Source organism: Schistosoma haematobium, chromosome 4 (assembly GCF_000699445.3).
Source record: "Schistosoma haematobium chromosome 4, whole genome shotgun sequence".
NCBI classification, from domain to species: domain Eukaryota; kingdom Metazoa; phylum Platyhelminthes; class Trematoda; order Strigeidida; family Schistosomatidae; genus Schistosoma; species Schistosoma haematobium.
Window position 1 is genome coordinate 13015817 of NC_067199.1, and position 18286 is coordinate 13034102.

Consider the following 18286-nt stretch of genomic DNA (forward strand, 5'->3'; position numbering starts at 1 on the left):
AACTTCTTATAGGTAAGCTCGCATCTTATGGGGTTCAAAATCCTTTGCTTGCTTGGCTTGATTCCTTTCTCAGCAATCGACATCAAATAGTTAAAATTAACTCTTCATTGTCTAACGCTGTCCCTGTTAGAAGTGGTGTAATACAAGGTAGTGTCTTAGGTTCTTTGCTCCTTTTAGTGTTTATCAATGATATTTGTGAAAGTTTTTGTGTCGGTAAGCCCCTTCTATATGCAGATGATCTTAAAGTAGTATATTCATTTTCTCCACATGACCTGAAAAATATGCAAAATTGCATTAGCATGGAGCTTAACAAGGTAGCACAGTGGTGCTTAAAATGGCAACTGGAGCTTAATACGGCTAAATGTGGATGGATATGCTTCGGCAATACATCACTCAACCTAGACATTACCATAAATGGAGAAGTGTTACCTAGGTTACATACAGTAGTAGACTTAGGACTTAGATATTCCCAAGACCTGTCGTTTACAGAACATATATTAAAACAGACCTCTAAGTCTCAACGTCTAATAGGTTACATAACTCGAAATCTTTACAACACTGAGTCACGTATTCTAATGTACAAAGTTTGTGCTCGACCTCTTCTGGAATACTGCACGTTTATTCTTAGCAGTGCGCTCATAAAGGATAAATTAAGGCTGGAATCAGTACAGAGACGATTTACACTTCGTATTCTTGGAGCAGATTGTACCTTAACTTATAATTCTAGATGCAATAAACTTGGGCTAGACCCTTTATGGAGGAGGAGACTCAAACTAAATCTTATCTTTTTCTTCAAACTACTTCATAAACTATCGTTTACATCCGATCACGCGATTCAATATGCAGAAACCTCTCATTATTACATCCGTAATTCCTTGGCACTAGTGAAACAAACTCATTCTAAATCATCTCTTTATATGAATTACTTCACCTGTAAATTTTCTAGACTCTGGAATAACCTACCACAATCTATGCGCACGATAAAATCACTCCCATTATTTGTTCGCTGCATCGATGCATACTGCTCCTCTGAAAATGCATTGAATGGTTTAGCGCCTTTAAGTGTATCTCACTCCACAAGTGATATTTTAGGAACCTTACATGTTTAGCCATCTTTATTAGTGAATTCCCTTAGTAAAACCACCCACTTGCTGTCAATATGTTAACACCGCCCCTAGCAACTTTAACTAATTTGAATAGCATAACCAGTATATCACTATGTCACATGACACACGCATTTAGGTAGACCGGATTGATATATTTTGGTAATTACTTTTTTGTTGTTCCGCGCTCTCTGTTTTCGTTTTAATTTCTCTAGTTGTAGGGAATCATCATTATTTCGATCTGGCACACGAATTGACCTTAATTACACTGTTCATAAATCAACAGGCTGTCCATTTAAGAAATATTAAAAATTCCCGGCTGATGCATTGGATCGCTGTAATATATGTACTACTTAAACAACTACTGAACTAGTATACTTAAAACTTTCTTTTATCACATGTTTGTTCTCCACGTCTAATGTTATTATTTATATCAAATTGATCATGCCTGTAAACTGGCGTGAATTCTGTAATTATTATTTTTTTTTCAGAATATAAATTATTATTATTATTATATAAATACAACAAAACGATGTATTTCCATTGTAAAAACTCGTGGATTGGTTAAAGTTAAACATTAACACCGTTGGATGCCTGCTAATTGGTATAATGGGTTCGAATCTCTCCAGGCGGGGTCGTGGATACTCACTGCTGAGGAGTCCCATACTAGGACGAAATGGCCGTCCAGTGCTTCTAGGTTTTCCATGATGGTCTAGTTTCAATTGACTCATGATTTCAACCATTGAAATCACTAAAATTTCCACAAAACCCCTTCTGGTAAAAACTAAATTAACAAATTTGATGAAACAAACTGTTAACACAATTTGAATGTAATTTCAGTCTCTTAAATTGAATCATTTATGAATTTAAATGTCTATAATTGTCACTGACTAAAAATTCTTGATAACTGACAAATTTAATAAGGATCAACTATAGTTAAGTTATGAATTAAAATCTTGATCATTGCATTTACTTTATTGATAAATACCTGAACATAGATTATAATTTTATTTATTATATCTTTCGATAATACAATAAGAAGATGAAGTGCATCAGAATTATGTAATATAATTGTGTAATACATTTCGAACAATCTGTTCACAAATAATCTACTTGTTGAGATATCTTTTTTATATAAAACATTAAAAGGTCAACTAGACAGGTTAAAGGTAAGCCATAACAAAAGATAAATAAATAAATAAAGTACACGGATACATTATGATAAGCATTCTGAATAATAAATCAGTATTACCAGGGTAGGTTAAGGGTAAGAACAAAGTGTATATAACTATATTACATAATTCTGATAAACTTCGCCCTCGCAATACATTATTGAAATCTATCAAGGGGACTAATTGTTCTGAATTGTATTTATTATAGTTATATTTACAGTTAAAAGAAAAAAATACACAATTCATTAAAATCTTTATTCTCCGATTTAATGAATTCATAATATTGAAGTTCTGATTAATGATTACAAAATAACATTATTCTGCAATTAATTCTCAATATTAATTTTTTTCAGAAGGGGTTTTGTGGAGATTTTTTAGAAATTTCAGTAGTTGGAATCATGAATCAATTAAAGAAAGACCACCATGGAAAACCTGGAAGCATTGGACGGCCGTTTCGTCCTAGTATGGGATTCCTCAGCAGTGCGCATCCGCGATCCTACCCCTCACCGGATTCGAACCCAGGATCTATCAGTATTGCGCGCTGAGGAATCTCATACTAGGACGAAATGGCAGTCCAATGCTCCCAGGTTTTCTATGGTGGTCTAGCTTCAATTGACTCGCGATTTCAACTATTGAAATTATTTTTTTTGTTTACTTGATAATACTCAATGGAATAAATATTTGACGAATATTTAATTTCAATAGTTGAAGTCATGAGTCAATTGAAGCTAGACTACCATAGAAAACCTAGAAGCACTGGATGGCCGTTTCGTTGTAGTATGGGACTGCTCAGCAGTGTGCATTCATGATCCCGTTTAACTTCTATTGACTCATGATCTCAACTAATGAAATTACTGTAATCTCCACAAAACTCCCTTCTGATATGAATATTTAATTAAACTACCAAATTGTGAAATCATTCATGAAAGATCTGAAAACACAAATCATGTAACTGTTGAAAGTTAATCTAGAATTGAATAGGTGATCTATGACTCTTTATTCTTTTAGAAAGAATAATTTTGTTAACATGATACAAAAAATATGAGTCATTTTTGAATGTGACGATTTTACTCTACATCAAATCACTGGCTCAGAATTTAATTCTGATAAAGTTATATGTAAATAATTTTGGTGCAAATCATTCAAAAGTGTAGTATTAGACGTAAAACTAAGAATTGGAATCAGTGAAGAATTGTTCATTATTGATTAAGATATAGAATTTGAATAATAAAGCTGAAAAGACTATGATGGAATGCACTTAAATAAATTTTACTTTTACATTTCATTATCAAACATGGATATTCTGTTAGTTTTTAAAATTACAGTATAGAAAAGGTGAGTTAAAGTACATGATCCACGTACAGTGATGATAACTATAAATAGTTTATTTAGCACTCTGTACTAATTAAAATTTACACATAAAATAATCAGAATTTGTCGTTAGATCAATGACTTCACAATATGTTACAAGTTATTTTTCAATAAATAAACGCCATTTAAATGGCTGAGTGAGTTGAAATTTCATACAAGTTTGTACTTCACTGATAAATTCATGTAACCTTAAACTTTATTTCATCTTCATTCACCACTATTTTAGGGTTCCATTATATATTACTTTTATGACGATTGGTTTTCCACGTTTACACATATGGGACGTTAATTTACCTTAAACGAAATATCTACATTAGATTCCCTCCCACTGTCTATTCTACAGGACTTCAACACAACTCAGATCACGAACACGTGATTAGCCTGACTACAAAGTAAGTATATTTCTACACCAAAAACCCAGCAACAATGAACAATCAACAATAATAATTATAAGGATAGGGGAATATATAACTCATCTGGCAACTGTCAGATTATCTACATGTCCAACTAAGCAGACAATCAATCATTATCATTCTCGCCCACATATTAATTATTTTCTACTAATTTGCAGTAGATCTTATGATTTCAATCGCTCAAATAGCTTTCAAACTGTGATGAGTAATGGAGATTCTTTTTTATGGACCCAATTGAATAAATGTCTATTTGTCAAATTTGCCATATTCTTTTTATCTTTTACGCTTATGTTTCTATTTATTCTTTCTTCTCGATTTTTTTGTCTTCTTCCAGTCACTTGTTTATTTTAGTTAATTTGTTTGTTATTATAAAGGTACATAATCAGTCACTGCCCCCTACCACATTCAATGAAGATATGTGGAAATTTTTCTGATAACTTTGTTCTTATCCGTTTACTTAAAGACATTTCGATCCTACATTCATGTGATTAATGCTGGAATACATCAAGTTTTGGAGTTAGTAAATATGAAATCTAATTTCATCTGTTTATTAAAACCACGCTTTAACAGTAATCCTACCTCCGAAATTCTTATGTACAACTTGATGATTGAATTAGATTTTTACATAAAATCTATAAACAGTTTGTAGGCAATTGTAGTGAAATTCAGTAATTTATTTAATCAATCATTAGTATTCAAGTAATAGGGAATGTTCAAAGTAGATGTTACTATTTTGAAGATAATTGGGTAGGACTTATTTATTGGATAAGCAAAATCTTAAAATATCCGTTTACAGATGAACGATGCACAAAATATAGGTAAGATATGTATGATGTATGTATTGATAGCTTCACTACTATCCATACAGCTTTATTATTAGACAAGCTGGAAAACTGTACAAACCCTTAACTGTTTTTTTGGAAGGTTACAGATTACGTATACAGCCATCAAAATAAGACGGGTGTATTGAAAGAAACAACTTTAAAGGACAAGTGACTCCTCTCTATTCGGTCATTGACACTAAAGTACATTCATTATGACTTGTGGAGAATTTAGACCTAAAATTTCCCCTTTTCTTTCTAACTGGTCAAATGATACACAATAAGAACCCAAGAAGCAATTGTTGGGGTTGTTGTTATGCAATATTGATTTCCTCATCAATAAATCAGCTGTTTAAAACTTACTACCGAAGGAGCAATTTCCACCAGATTGACCAATCTATCCAAGGAAAGGGTTGAAATGTATTGGAATAAATATTTTTAGTTTTAAAATTTAACTACTGTAAGTAGTGTGAGTTTCCTGTATAATTTTTTGTAAAGAACTAATAGGCGTCGGTGAAGTATTTGAACACAACCTTCATGTTGAAATCCCTGGGAACCAATATTATTTAGTCTAACAAATACGTATAAGTTTAGAAAGAACATTTTGGTCCATTTTTGAATTATGTTCATGAATATGACGTATAGCTATTTGTTTTCAGTTTTACTTATTGAAAACCGTTCATTTTAATCGGATGTAAACACAGAAAAGTCCCCCTCTAACTAATGAAAACAAAAAGGGAGTTATATCTTGTTTGTAGCATATCATCACACTGTTCTACTGATAAACAATTCGAGGCCTATATATTAACATCAATGCAACCAATTTATCACTTACAGGTTTACTTGGGCGCTTTTAAGTCAAACGGTCATCTGAAACGTAAAGATGTAGTTATTGGACCAGGTTTAAGACCTGTAATTGAGAAACAAGTGATTTAGCCGACAATTACATAATTTTTACGTGATAAGCTGGATATTCCAGTTATTTTTTATTCACCTTTTTGGTCGAGTTTTCGTATATTCTTGAATATTATTCATTCGGGAATAATGAAACAGAATTCGTTTCATTATGAGTCCATTACTTACTTACGCCTGTTATTCGCCGTGAAGGAGCATAGGCCGCTCACCAGCATTCTCCATCCAACCCTATCCTGGGCAATCCTTTCTAGCTCCTTCCAGTTGTTATTCATCCTTTCCATATCTGCCTTTATTTCCCGACGTAATGTGTTCTTTGGTCTTCCTCTTCTCCGCTTCCCTTCAGGATTCCAAGTTAGAGCTTGTCTCGTGATGCAGTTTGACGATTTGCGTAATGTATGTCCTATCCATTTCCATCGTCTTTTCCTAATTTCTTCTTCAGCCGGAAGTTGGTTTGTTCTCTCCCACAGAAGGCTATTGCTGATGGTGTCCGGTCAATGGATGTTGAGTATCTTGTGTTGACAGCTATTTATAAATACTTGTACTTTCTTGATTGTGGTTGTTGTAGTTCTCCAAGTTTCAGCTCCATACAGTAGAACTGCCTTGACGTTCGTATTGAAGATTCTCGCTTTGATATTGGTTGGAAGTTGTTTTGAGTTCCATATGTTCTTCAATTGAAGGAATGCGGCCCTTGCTTTGCCAATCCTCACCTTTACGTCTGCATCTGAATCTCCTTGTCCATCGACGATGCTTCCTAGGTATGTGAAGGACTCTACGTCTTCCAGAGTTTCGCCATCAAGAGTGATTGGATTGCTGTTTTCCGCTTTGAATTTGAGGACCTTTGTTTTCCCTTTGTGTATGCTGAGGCCTACTGATGCAGAGACTGCTGCTACACTGGCTGTCTTCATCTGCATCTGTTTGTGTGTACGTGATAGGAGGGCTAGGTCATCTGCGAAGTCCAAATCGTCTAATTGATTCTGAGCTGTCTATTGTATTGTCCAGTTCTTCTTTAGCTTCAGTTTTAAATTGGCCACAACTAGGTGGTGATCTGAAGCTATGTCAGCTCCTCTCCTGGTTCTTACATCTTCCATTGTTCTTCGGAACTTTTTATTAATGCAAATATGATCTATCTGGTTCTCTTTAGTGTGGTCCGGTGAGATTCATGTAGCCTTGTGTATACGTTTGTGTGGAAATATTGTGCCTCCTATGACCGATTTGCTGAATGCACACAGATTTGCAAATCTTTCCCCATTTTCGTTTCTCTCTCCCAGTCAATCCATGTCGTCCCATGGTATCTTCATATCCGGTGTTGTCTATTCCAACTTTGGCGTTTAGATCTCCCATCAGAATGGTGAAGTCCTTTCTTGGGCACTTCTCTATGATTGACTGTAGCCGCTCGTAGAATTGATCTTTAATGTCGTCGTTGCTATCATTGGTGGGTGCATAACACTGGATAATATTCATTAAGATCCCCTCCTTCTTTGTTTTGAATGATGCTTTGATGATTCCGGATCCATGAGATTCCCATCCTACTAGTGCATTTCGTGCTACTCTGGACAGCATTAGAGCAACTCCCTGAGTGTGTGGAGCATTTCCCTCTTCATGACCGCAGTATAGTAGCATCTCTCCCGTATTAAGCCCTCGCTGCCCAGCTTGGGTCCAATGGGTTTCGCTGATTCCCAGTACTGCCAAGTTGTATCTCCTCATTTCCTTTGCTATTTGACTGGTCTTCCTGGTCTCCCACATTGATCGGACGTTCCATGTACCTATAAAAAGTTTTGCTCTGGTTGTTAGAAGGGTCATCGGTCTCGTGGATTCCGAAGGAACTCGGCTTTCACCATGAAGCGTCATAATTCTTCTAAATGAAGACCTTCTAACTCCCAGGGCAGAGTTTAAATGGTTTGAATTATTTTTTTCTGGTCAGCGTTCTTTTTTAGCGAGTTTGTTTTCTACAGAATGGGGTCGCTGACCCCATGCCCAACCCTTCTCCTTTACGCGGGCTCGGGACCGGCAGTAACTCTAGAAGAGCTACAGGAGGAGTTAGGTAGGTAGCAGCTGTGCAAAAATATCCCTGCCTAAAAAATTAGCTTAGACAACAACTTATGAGTATTTATTAAAAGTAAATTTGAAGGTTCAAGTTTCGACTGTTAACTTTTGATCCCCTAAACTATCAAAACTGTAACTTATTGTTTCACAAAAACTCTAAATCTAGATGGATTTTCCTTTATTTAGTGTTTATGTTATTAAATAACTTAAATCTCAACAAGAACTAATTATTTGGTGGTCACATGTTACTATTTGTAGAACTTCTTGAAAAGATGAAATTGTCTCATGGTTTATTTCCATTTTTGGTTGGTTCACGTGAAGAAATGGCTATCTAAAAACTAAAATCTGCGTAATGCAATTTACCTTCTTTTAGAAATACAGGAAATAAAAATCATATACATACATATATGACAGAATTAATTGTGAAAAAAAGGTTATGAAGGGGATTAACTAGGATTACTCAAACAAAGACTTTTTTTCAACACAAAACACCAAGATGTTTCTGTGACTGGATAATTACTAATATTTCATATGGTTAGTAAATCGTCATTATGAATTGCCGTATTCAGTAAATGATTCATGGGCATTATCAGGATTTACGACGAAACATTAGTGATTAGCTGAGTACTAATGTATTTAGCTGTAATATTGTTGGCTGGAATTTAAACGAGATCGTGTGATATTTTGAAGTTCAACATACTCCTCAAGTTTGTAACTGATTAACAGAATATAAAGCTGAATGAATTTATTCTTTTGTGATATTCTCAACTGTTCAACACAAAATATATTGTACTATTAATTCATATCACTTGACAGAACTCTGTTAACAATAATAATCAAGTCGCTACTTTGGCAGTCCATGGTATACTACTTTGCGTACAAAGTCTTTCATTACTGAAAAGTTAAAATCGAATTAAATTTTAGTTTCATATACACGATACCCTTTATTGTCTTGAAACGAAAATGAAACAAAGATATGAGCGGAATATAATGAGTTTATTTTATTTCGCTAGGTTTCTGTAGCTGCTCACAGCCTGTAATATAGTTTAAAACCCATCGAAGTAGATACAATCTATCAATCGAAAAAGGTCAATGAATAAAATTAAACCTACTAAGACAACCAATTATAAAAATGGGAAGTACAGCGAACTGATATAACATTTATGGGACAACTGAAAAGCTCACATCTGCATGAAGTGGGCACTGATGATGTAGTCAAGTACGATAATGAAAGTTTCTCAACTGAATCATCTAGTTCAAAAAATACAAAACCACAATGTTTCCGGTCTCTGTGCTGAAGTAGTGGCTCAGCGGTGCAAACAATTAAATTACAACTATTAGATTACTGAGTATGATTATAGTATTGTTTTAGTTTGTATGACAAAATGGATAACTATATTTGACTGATTTACTTGACTAATTATGTTATAATGAGGTTTCATGAATTTTAAATGTTTAATGACAGCCGAAAAATTCGATTTTAGAATTTCTCCTATATATCACAATGAGAGTGTTTTACAGACAATAGACTGTCTACAATACTGTCAACTCTTACATTTGCTTAGGCTGTGGCATTCTATTGGTAAGATTCAGATGTATCTTTTCTGTTGTTTTTCTTCTCAAATCTAATTTAAACAATTGTGAGGAAAGATAAGTTCTTACCTTTATAGCATATAGAAAGGAACAAACTGAGTACGGGAAAATTAGGATTACTCAACGCAAAATTAAGTGAACTACGTTTTAGTTACATTAAACAGATAGTTTTTAGAAAAATACACAGATAGTATGTAAGTGAACTTGCAATATATTTTTATTTTATTGTAGTTTTGAATACGGCGGTTGAACGATTCATTGATGAATTGTACACTTCGGATCGTTATTTATATTTAGACAGTTTAAGTATGTTTATCTATTATCTGATATTAAGTGGTTGAGAATAGTAAGGAGGAAATCCAACTATACTTAGATATCATGCTAGCTGATTTCTATCACAGTAAGCGATTCCTAAAATCTTAAGGGGATTAATGATGCCTATGAGATTCGAACCTGTATCATTTAAGGCAAGAGAAACATGACACTGGTTATTGTTCAATAGATCTATCAACTTATTTGTTATGTATGATGTGTCCCCCAAATGCCCTGATATGACCGAGGGTGGGAAGAGTCAACTCTCTCTCTCCAAATATTCTCACATGGTCAGTGACTGACTGACTTGTACAGCAACTGCCAGAGAAGTCCTACTCAATACCTCCTCAAAATCAAAAGGACGAAAAGCGAATGTCCGGCGCTTTAACCGGGTTGGTAGACACGGAGGGTCCACCTAGGGGAGTTGGAAAACCCTGACTCCAAACCAATGGTGCACATGGGTCCCAGCATCCGGAAGGAACAAATGGCGTATGAACCAACCGTTGACCACCAGATACCATGGGACCGCATCTCCTGACGTCGCTCCACTGCCTTGTGTATCAGACCTTTAGGTCGAAGACTCCGAGTGTGATCCCATGAGAAAACCACATGCTTCGTTCTGGACACTGAGTAGTATCACAGCCCACACAAAAATCAAGTGACTTGTATAGCGCATATGTATTCGGTGGCCTTTTGTACCAATATTTATGTGTTCAAATAAATAAATAATGTATGGTGAGAACTCATCTAATCACTCAGTCAATCGTATCAATATTACTACGTTCAATAAACTATCAAAGCAACAAAATGTACATGGAATGCTAGATAATCGTTAAACAATAACAACAATAGTGAAACTAAACAATGTTTCATGAAAAATTATTTTATATAATGAAAAAAAATAATCAAACAAACAAACAAATAATAAAATACAGAATTAAGGAGAAAGAATGTATAAACGCAATTATTGTTTCTGTTATGGTCTTCCTCACTGAGTACATAAGCAAACAACTTGACTAATTGTCTAACAATGTTACAAGACTCAGGTCACAAGAAAACACAAACAACCAAATTGGTCGATAATAATAATAATAATGGTAACAATAATGATAACAATAATAATTAAATAAAGATTAAATAGAAAGAAAAATATGATCAGAGTAAAACAAAATCAAAGGCAAAATTTTTTCGTTTTTGTCAAAAACAAAACGTGTAAATAACTAACAGTAGAAAAATACAATTAGAAGTGTGTGTGTGTGTGTGTGTGTGTAGGTGTATCGAGGAAATGCATTAAAATGTGAAGATTATAAACTGAACTTTTCAATAATAAAGAAATTAATAAGATAACTCATAAACACTGAACAATATTGTACTCACAGAACAAATAACAAGTGATTAGTGATCAACAGCACATGAATAATAGAGAAATTCGATAGTATACTCACTGACAGGGCTAAGTGAATGTAATTCTCCATGACTGAAGAATACCAGAGATTGTGTGTTACGAAGAAAAACACAAAACAGAGATGAGGATTAGATGGTATAGTAAAATAACTTATGACAATTTATAATAGTGATCTATTCCAATAAATAAATGGATTACAAATGTTTTGTAGATCGTAAATATTGTTTCACCAATTTTTAAATACCAATTAAAGTTAGTGACCATATGCAGCTTCATGAAGTAATGTAGATTAGCACAATCGGCATATATATAACCGACCATCCATTTCTATCTTGCGGTGTGTTCTGCCTACGCTGTGCTTTTGATGTACTGAAACTATTTACGCCGTCTGATGATTGTGACATATTCAAGGCCGCGTTCCGCTACACACTACTTAGAAGGAATCTTGTGAAGAGCGTCCACCACAATAGTAGTTACACTTTTCACAAGAGGTATTTGTACTACGTACTTGGCCAAACCTTAATAGGACGAATACAACTAGGAATCATGCGAAACAGAGGTAGTTCAGTCTTATCGAGTTATTCGCTTTGTGTTTATGTTAAAAAGCTGTGATTCAATGGTTTGTAACTCAAATCTCATCTTATAGGGTCATATATTTTAGTTATCTTCACCCAACTCACAAACGAAAAGTGGTTAGCATCATTTGGCTTTGTTAAAAAGAGATGGTTCATATGTTAGTGAACGGGCCTGTACTTCACTCCTAATAAGGATATATATATATATATATATATATATATATATATATATCGCTGAGGTAACTTTCTAATACCTGGTATACACGTACGACTTCAAAAAACAATAATGTCACAAGCAACTAAAAAAATGTGAGAGCTTTATCATACCAATAATCATACACAAACCAAATACTTCGAAATAATAAAACTTACTGGGATATACAATGGAAAATCTACGTATGAGAGTTTGCCAGTGAAACTGTTGTCATCGCCAAATTAATGGTACGATAATATCGTATATTGTAAACGAGTAATTCTATGCAATGATTAAATACTGTAATATCTTTAGTGTAGAATTCCCTTTGATTTGTATCATAGAAACAGGATAAAATTGAGTCACGTTGACTATTGTCTAAATTTCCTACGGTATTCAAATATGATGGAAGAAAATGTTGCACAAAGTGAAATAAACCATTAGATTGATGTTCGTTATTATTATTATTATTATTATTGATAGTACAATGATCATTAGAACTATTGTTATTTCTATTAGGATCGTTACTATTTTGAGGACAAGATAAGTGTGTAAACGAAACAGCAAAATAATATACACTTTCAGTTAGTGTATCTTTACATGAATTATGTTTATTATCAATTAATAGATTGAATATAGATGTAGTAAATACAGATAACCATGATTTATTAAAATCATATAAATCAAACAGTTTATGTGATGCATTCAAATGAACTAGTTTTTCAATAATAAATTTAACCAAGCTAGAATTTACTTGTTCTGGATGTAATACAACAGAAAAGATATACATAACTCGATGAAATATATCCGGATTATTTAAAGAATAACGTGACATAACTGATCTATTCATTACTGAAGATGAAATAGTTGGGCTAATATTTATGTCAGAATTATTACGAGTAAAAAAGAAAGAAAAATTATTTGATAAAATGGTAAATATTAATCCAAATAATTGTTGTATTAATTGACTATTATTTGCACAAGCATTCATTATTAATTGATGTATAATTTGTACATCATCAGTATAGACTGCATTTGGAATCGTTGACAAGATAGGCAGAAAAACACAAATACATAACTCAAATGTATCTTTTAAAATTGGTAAAAATATTTTCTGATGTGTTATCAATAGTAATATATCAATTATTGGACCAATGACATGAACTGAAAAAGAATTTGATATAGTCATTAATGATGAAGTTGTACATAATGAATGAATAATTTGACCAATTAATTGTGGTATTGATGATAAAGAATTACTAGAAATTGATAAAATACGAACAAATGTAGCTAAAAATATTAAATAAGCTGTACAAAGTTTTATTTTTAAATCTGAATTCATATTTGTTGAGTAAGAGTTATTTGTTAAAATTTTATTCAATAAACAATTGACTAGATTATCCATTAGACCTGAGTTTATAAGTATTGTATAAACAAGTTGACGAGTGGAATTCTTAGCATTTTCAAGAGATAATATAGAATGATTAAGTAGACTTAAATATGTAATATGTTGTTTTTGAGCAATTTCAAAATTGTTCTGATTTAAATTAGGCAAAAATAATTGTACAATTAATCGATTAAGCAATGAATCCCGTATGGTGATCCATTTGTTTTGTTTATCATTAGTATTATTATAGTTAGATAAATGAGATGTTGGTTCATTTTCAGAAGTTAAATAAAATAGAAATGAAGATACCAAGGAGTTCAATATATTATAATTGATGGATGTTTGACACTTTTGTTCACAGACAGAGTCAAATATACTGTTAAATATGGCAAAAATCCTAGAATTTACATTGAATATAATTGAGCTCGGTGGACGTATATCACGAAATGATGACGTAAATAAACAGTTGAAAAATTGAGTACAACTATATATAATTCTTGAAGATATTAGAGTGGAGGAGGAGGACAAGGTGGTATCTTTAAGTGGTTTGAAGAAAGATTGAAAGATATCCATAAGTTCTGAGTAGAAATGTTCACATTCAGTAGATGAGAGATAAATTTTATTATGTGACAAATTAATACAGTCTGTAATAAATCCAATAGAACCGGATACGATTAAAGCACGCCACACAAGAAATACCTGAACAATAACTTCAACAAAACTCAGTCGTATAAGACGCTCGTTAATATTGTGAAGAGCGGGAAAAATCACACTATTTAAACGTAAACAATACATAAGAGCACGTAGAATTTGTTGACCACATTCTTGATATTTTTCACAGCAAAACTTTTCAGACATAAAACCAATCACCTGTACAATTGAAGCAAAATCTCTTAAGATCCAATGGACACGATAGACTGGTTGACCCTTGGGGTAATTAAATACACCTGACAATAGACCAGTTGAATTCACCAGTGAAGTATATTCATTTAAAATGCATTGAAATCGTTGAAAAAGTAGTACAGTAAAATCGTGAGGTAATAAACACACTAAATGATGAAATGTTGATAAACTTTCACGAATAAATACTACATATTCACACGGTTCATTGTTTTGGCAATTATTTGTATGGAATTCCTCTGGGAAAACAATGGACAACAAACTATTCTCATTGTTAGCGGGATAAGACACACATAACATTTCATTTTCGAATATATCATAATCCAATGTATCTAAATAAGCCGAAGATTCACTATAAAAAAGCCTAGAAAATAAAGCATTCCCGAATTCACTGAGTATTCTATGTACATTTGAATTAGATAGTAAGCAATCAGATGACTGATACGTAGAAAACTGAAGAGATTCGAATACGCTAGACCAAATATTAATGCAAGATAAATATGTTTCGAAATTTGACGTGAAAAAGGTGAATTCACGAAACGCTTGTAAAAATGTGATTAAACCATCCATTGAAAATTTGCTATCTAAATTATTATTTGTATAAACAAATTTAAGACAACTTGGTAGTATACAACGAATAATCTCGACTAACTTCATCTCATAATCGTCGCATTTAGCCTGTTTTTGTCTATCCATTGCAAGAGCACTAGAAATATCATGATTATTATTGTTGAACTTGTTTCCACCATTCTGTGTGGAAATCTTGTTGAGTACAATACGACCACTAGCTAGGTTAAGATGACAAGTGATAAGCTGAAAGACAAAGCTAGATTGATGTGTCATCAAACTGTCTACGTTTCGTTTTTCAACCAACTCATGTAAACAAGTCAAAGCAGTCAAACCAATAAACCTGAGGAGATCACAGTCGTGAGATGATAATGCAAGAGCTACCTCTGCTTCAACACATGCTGATAAACATTGAGGAGATCCTATCAATGAGAAAAGAAATATCAATATCAAAATTTCTACCAAGAGATCAGGTTGACCAGGCCATAATTTTAACACTTCATGTAAGCACTCAAAACATTCAGTCAATGTGTAACATTTAGTCCCAGAATTTGTTAGACAATCACTGGCTAAAGACTCTAAAAAGATGAGAAGTGGTTGCCAAAGAGAATGCTGACTATTTTGATTCAACTGGGAATTTTGTCTCAATAAATAAGACTGCGATAGATTTATTAAGTTTCCGCACTCAACATCGCCACATAAATGTGAAATAAACGAACACAATAATCCACAGAATGTAGTAGTTTCTTTACGTAAAAAATTTTGAAGCTCATTCCTCTTTGAATAACTTATCATTTCTGGTGGATTTAAAAATGATTCATACATAGACTTGAGACAATACCAACCCATCAACGATGTCCTGAGATTGGTTGAATTGTTAGATGAATCAATGAAGATATGAGACTTGAGGAACTCCATATAATCAGTATACTGATCAGGCCAATCAAAGCAAGCAGTCAGTGATAGTAATTTTGAGGCCTTTTTTAATAGGAAGTTAGGTTGATCCATTACGTTTTCATGAAGATAATCTTTTAAAAATGAACGCATTTTTAACTTATCATCTTTTGAAAGAAGTAACCATTGACGAATAATAGTTGTCTCAATAACGCCTAGACAATAGAGAACAACATACTGGTTTCTCGACATGGATAAATAACATATTGCATGATACCAGGCATTAGGAGAACTTTCAAAATTTACTAATAAAATCTGTATTTCCTGACGTCGAGTTGGACTGGTTGAAGGACCATGGAATTCCGCCAACAATTTTGTTAAATCCTCAATCGAAGCTTCATTTGAGGCCATAAATTAGATCAGAAAATCGTGAATGGATGCCACTAAGGAAAATCCAACGAAAGATAGAAAATAAAGATACTAAACGCTTATTGTAAGGCAGGAGAATTCAATGAGCAAATCTAAACCCTGATGACTTAAGTAATTGGCTACCGAAGGGTGTACTAAAAATGATGAAACTTTATACAGTGAGGACAAAACTGTGTAAAGATGGACTCCATTACGTTAAATAAAAAGCTAGTAAGATTTTTCTTTCGTTTTTGAAAATTCTTTTGAGCAGTTTTCGGAGAGTGCAGTCATATATATGAAGTTAAGTACTTTTGCCGAAACCTGACAATATTTCGCGAGCTTCTACATACTACATTTGTCCTCTTGTCAATACTACGAAACATGTTTATAGATAAAATGAACTAAAAAACTATATGCAACTTTTTATTTGAACACATAAATATTGGTACAAAAGGCCACCGAATACATATGCGCTATACAAGTCACTTGATTTTTGTGTGGGCTGTGATACTACTCAGTGTCCAGAACGAAGCATGTGGTTTTCTCATGGGATCACACTCGGAGTCTTCGACCTAAAGGTCTGATACACAAGGCAGTGGAGCGACGTCAGGAGATGCGGTCCCATGGTATCTGGCGGTCAACGGTTGGTTCATACGCCATTTGTTCCTTCCGGATGCTGGGACCCATGTGCACCATTGGTTTGGAGTCAGGGTTTTCCAACTCCCCTAGGTGGACCCTCCGTGTCTACCAACCCGGTTAAAGCGCCGGACATTCGCTTTTCGTCCTTTTGATTTTGAGGAGGTATTGAGTAGGACTTCTCTGGCAGTTGCTGTACAAGTCAGTCAGTCACTGACCATGTGAGAATATTTGGAGAGAGAGAGTTGACTCTTCCCACCCTCGGCCGTACCAGGGCATTCGGAGCTGTAAGCTAAATATATATCCTGTCAAGAAATTTACTGTTTTCTTGCTTAAAACATGATGAGTACAAGGGACACTAAACTATCACCTTAAATGTTTAGAAAACTAGGTAACCCTAGTATGATTACTCACTGAAAATACTGGGGACAATTTCCTGGCTTTGTATGTTGAGGGTTTCAATCCTTAACAGTTCGGGAATTCCTTAAAATGTAAACGAGGTCAATATTTTTACAATTCTAGTGTAGAGCGTATTTATTGCCGCAGAGCTTACACTAAGTTTTCTAGATTGTCCCACACAATACTATGATGGCCGTGGAATAGAGCGTCTTTTTTCTAGCTGTTTCCCAGTCTCTCTATTTGTTCTAAGTTTTGATAAACTAAATTCAGTGACTTCGAACTCCAATAAGCGCGCAGCTGTATGGTAAAAACTTTATTGTTTTCTAAATTATAAGGGTAGTTAATTCTTTAAGCAAATAACCAGGAATGAAGTCTCGGTCTCCAACATGTCTTTCGTTCGGAATACATACCATACTATTACTTATAGGTGCGTTTACCTGAATCTAACTGGAAAACGTGGGAAATCACTGGCATTTCTCTACAAGACTGTTAAGCCAAGTGGAAAGGATTCGGACAATATCCTAAGATTCTTAAAATACTTTGACCTTCATTGATTGAGATACACCATATATATATATATATATATATATATATATATATATATATATATATAATAGGCATTGTCTTTTGTACGGTATATGCATCTTATATTCTTGTTTAATAACACAAATCTTCTCCAAATGCATGTGTAACCAATCTTAAAAATAAGACTGTGTAAGACTCCATAAGTAAAAGCAGTAATTCAATTCTAGTGAGATCCAATGGAAAGCTAGCTCAGCAGTAGCTGATCCCAAACCGACCTTGAACCACTCACCAAAATCAGAAGTACCGCACTAAACATAAGATGCTCCTTACGCAGTAGTACAGTAGGGTAGATGACCAACGCTCTTAAGTAGGGACTTGTCCAAGATTTTTATGTAATATTGTCTGATCCGAAAATTGTAAATTGTAATCTTTTCAGATAGAGTTTCGGGCTGAACACTAGTAATAGGGGTTTGACAGTATAATTGGGCTCATTATGAAACATAGATCGATGCACCCAATAGGGACCAGACAAAGTAGCCTCTATACTGGGTTATATTTCTGTTAGCGGTGCATTGAATGTTTCCAACTTAATTGTTTTGAATCTTCCTGTATAAGGCGCTCATGCCTCCAAATCACTTTGTCTTTCTATAGCTG

At 33.8% G+C, this 18286-nt stretch overlaps 1 protein-coding gene across 1 annotated transcript; it reads right to left on the reverse strand.

Moving 5' to 3' along the window:
• Positions 1-9671: 9671 nt before the first annotated feature.
• XPO6 (Exportin-6) lies at positions 9672-18039 on the reverse strand. Its single transcript, XM_051215707.1, has 3 exons — positions 17922-18039; positions 12096-16107; positions 9672-11220 (listed from the first exon to the last, which is right to left on the reverse strand). The coding sequence occupies exon 2, from the start codon at positions 16073-16075 to the stop codon at positions 12116-12118; it is 3960 nt and encodes a 1319-aa protein (XP_051066238.1). The 5' UTR covers positions 16076-16107; positions 17922-18039; the 3' UTR covers positions 9672-11220; positions 12096-12115.
• Between the last annotated feature and the right edge of the window lie 247 nt (positions 18040-18286).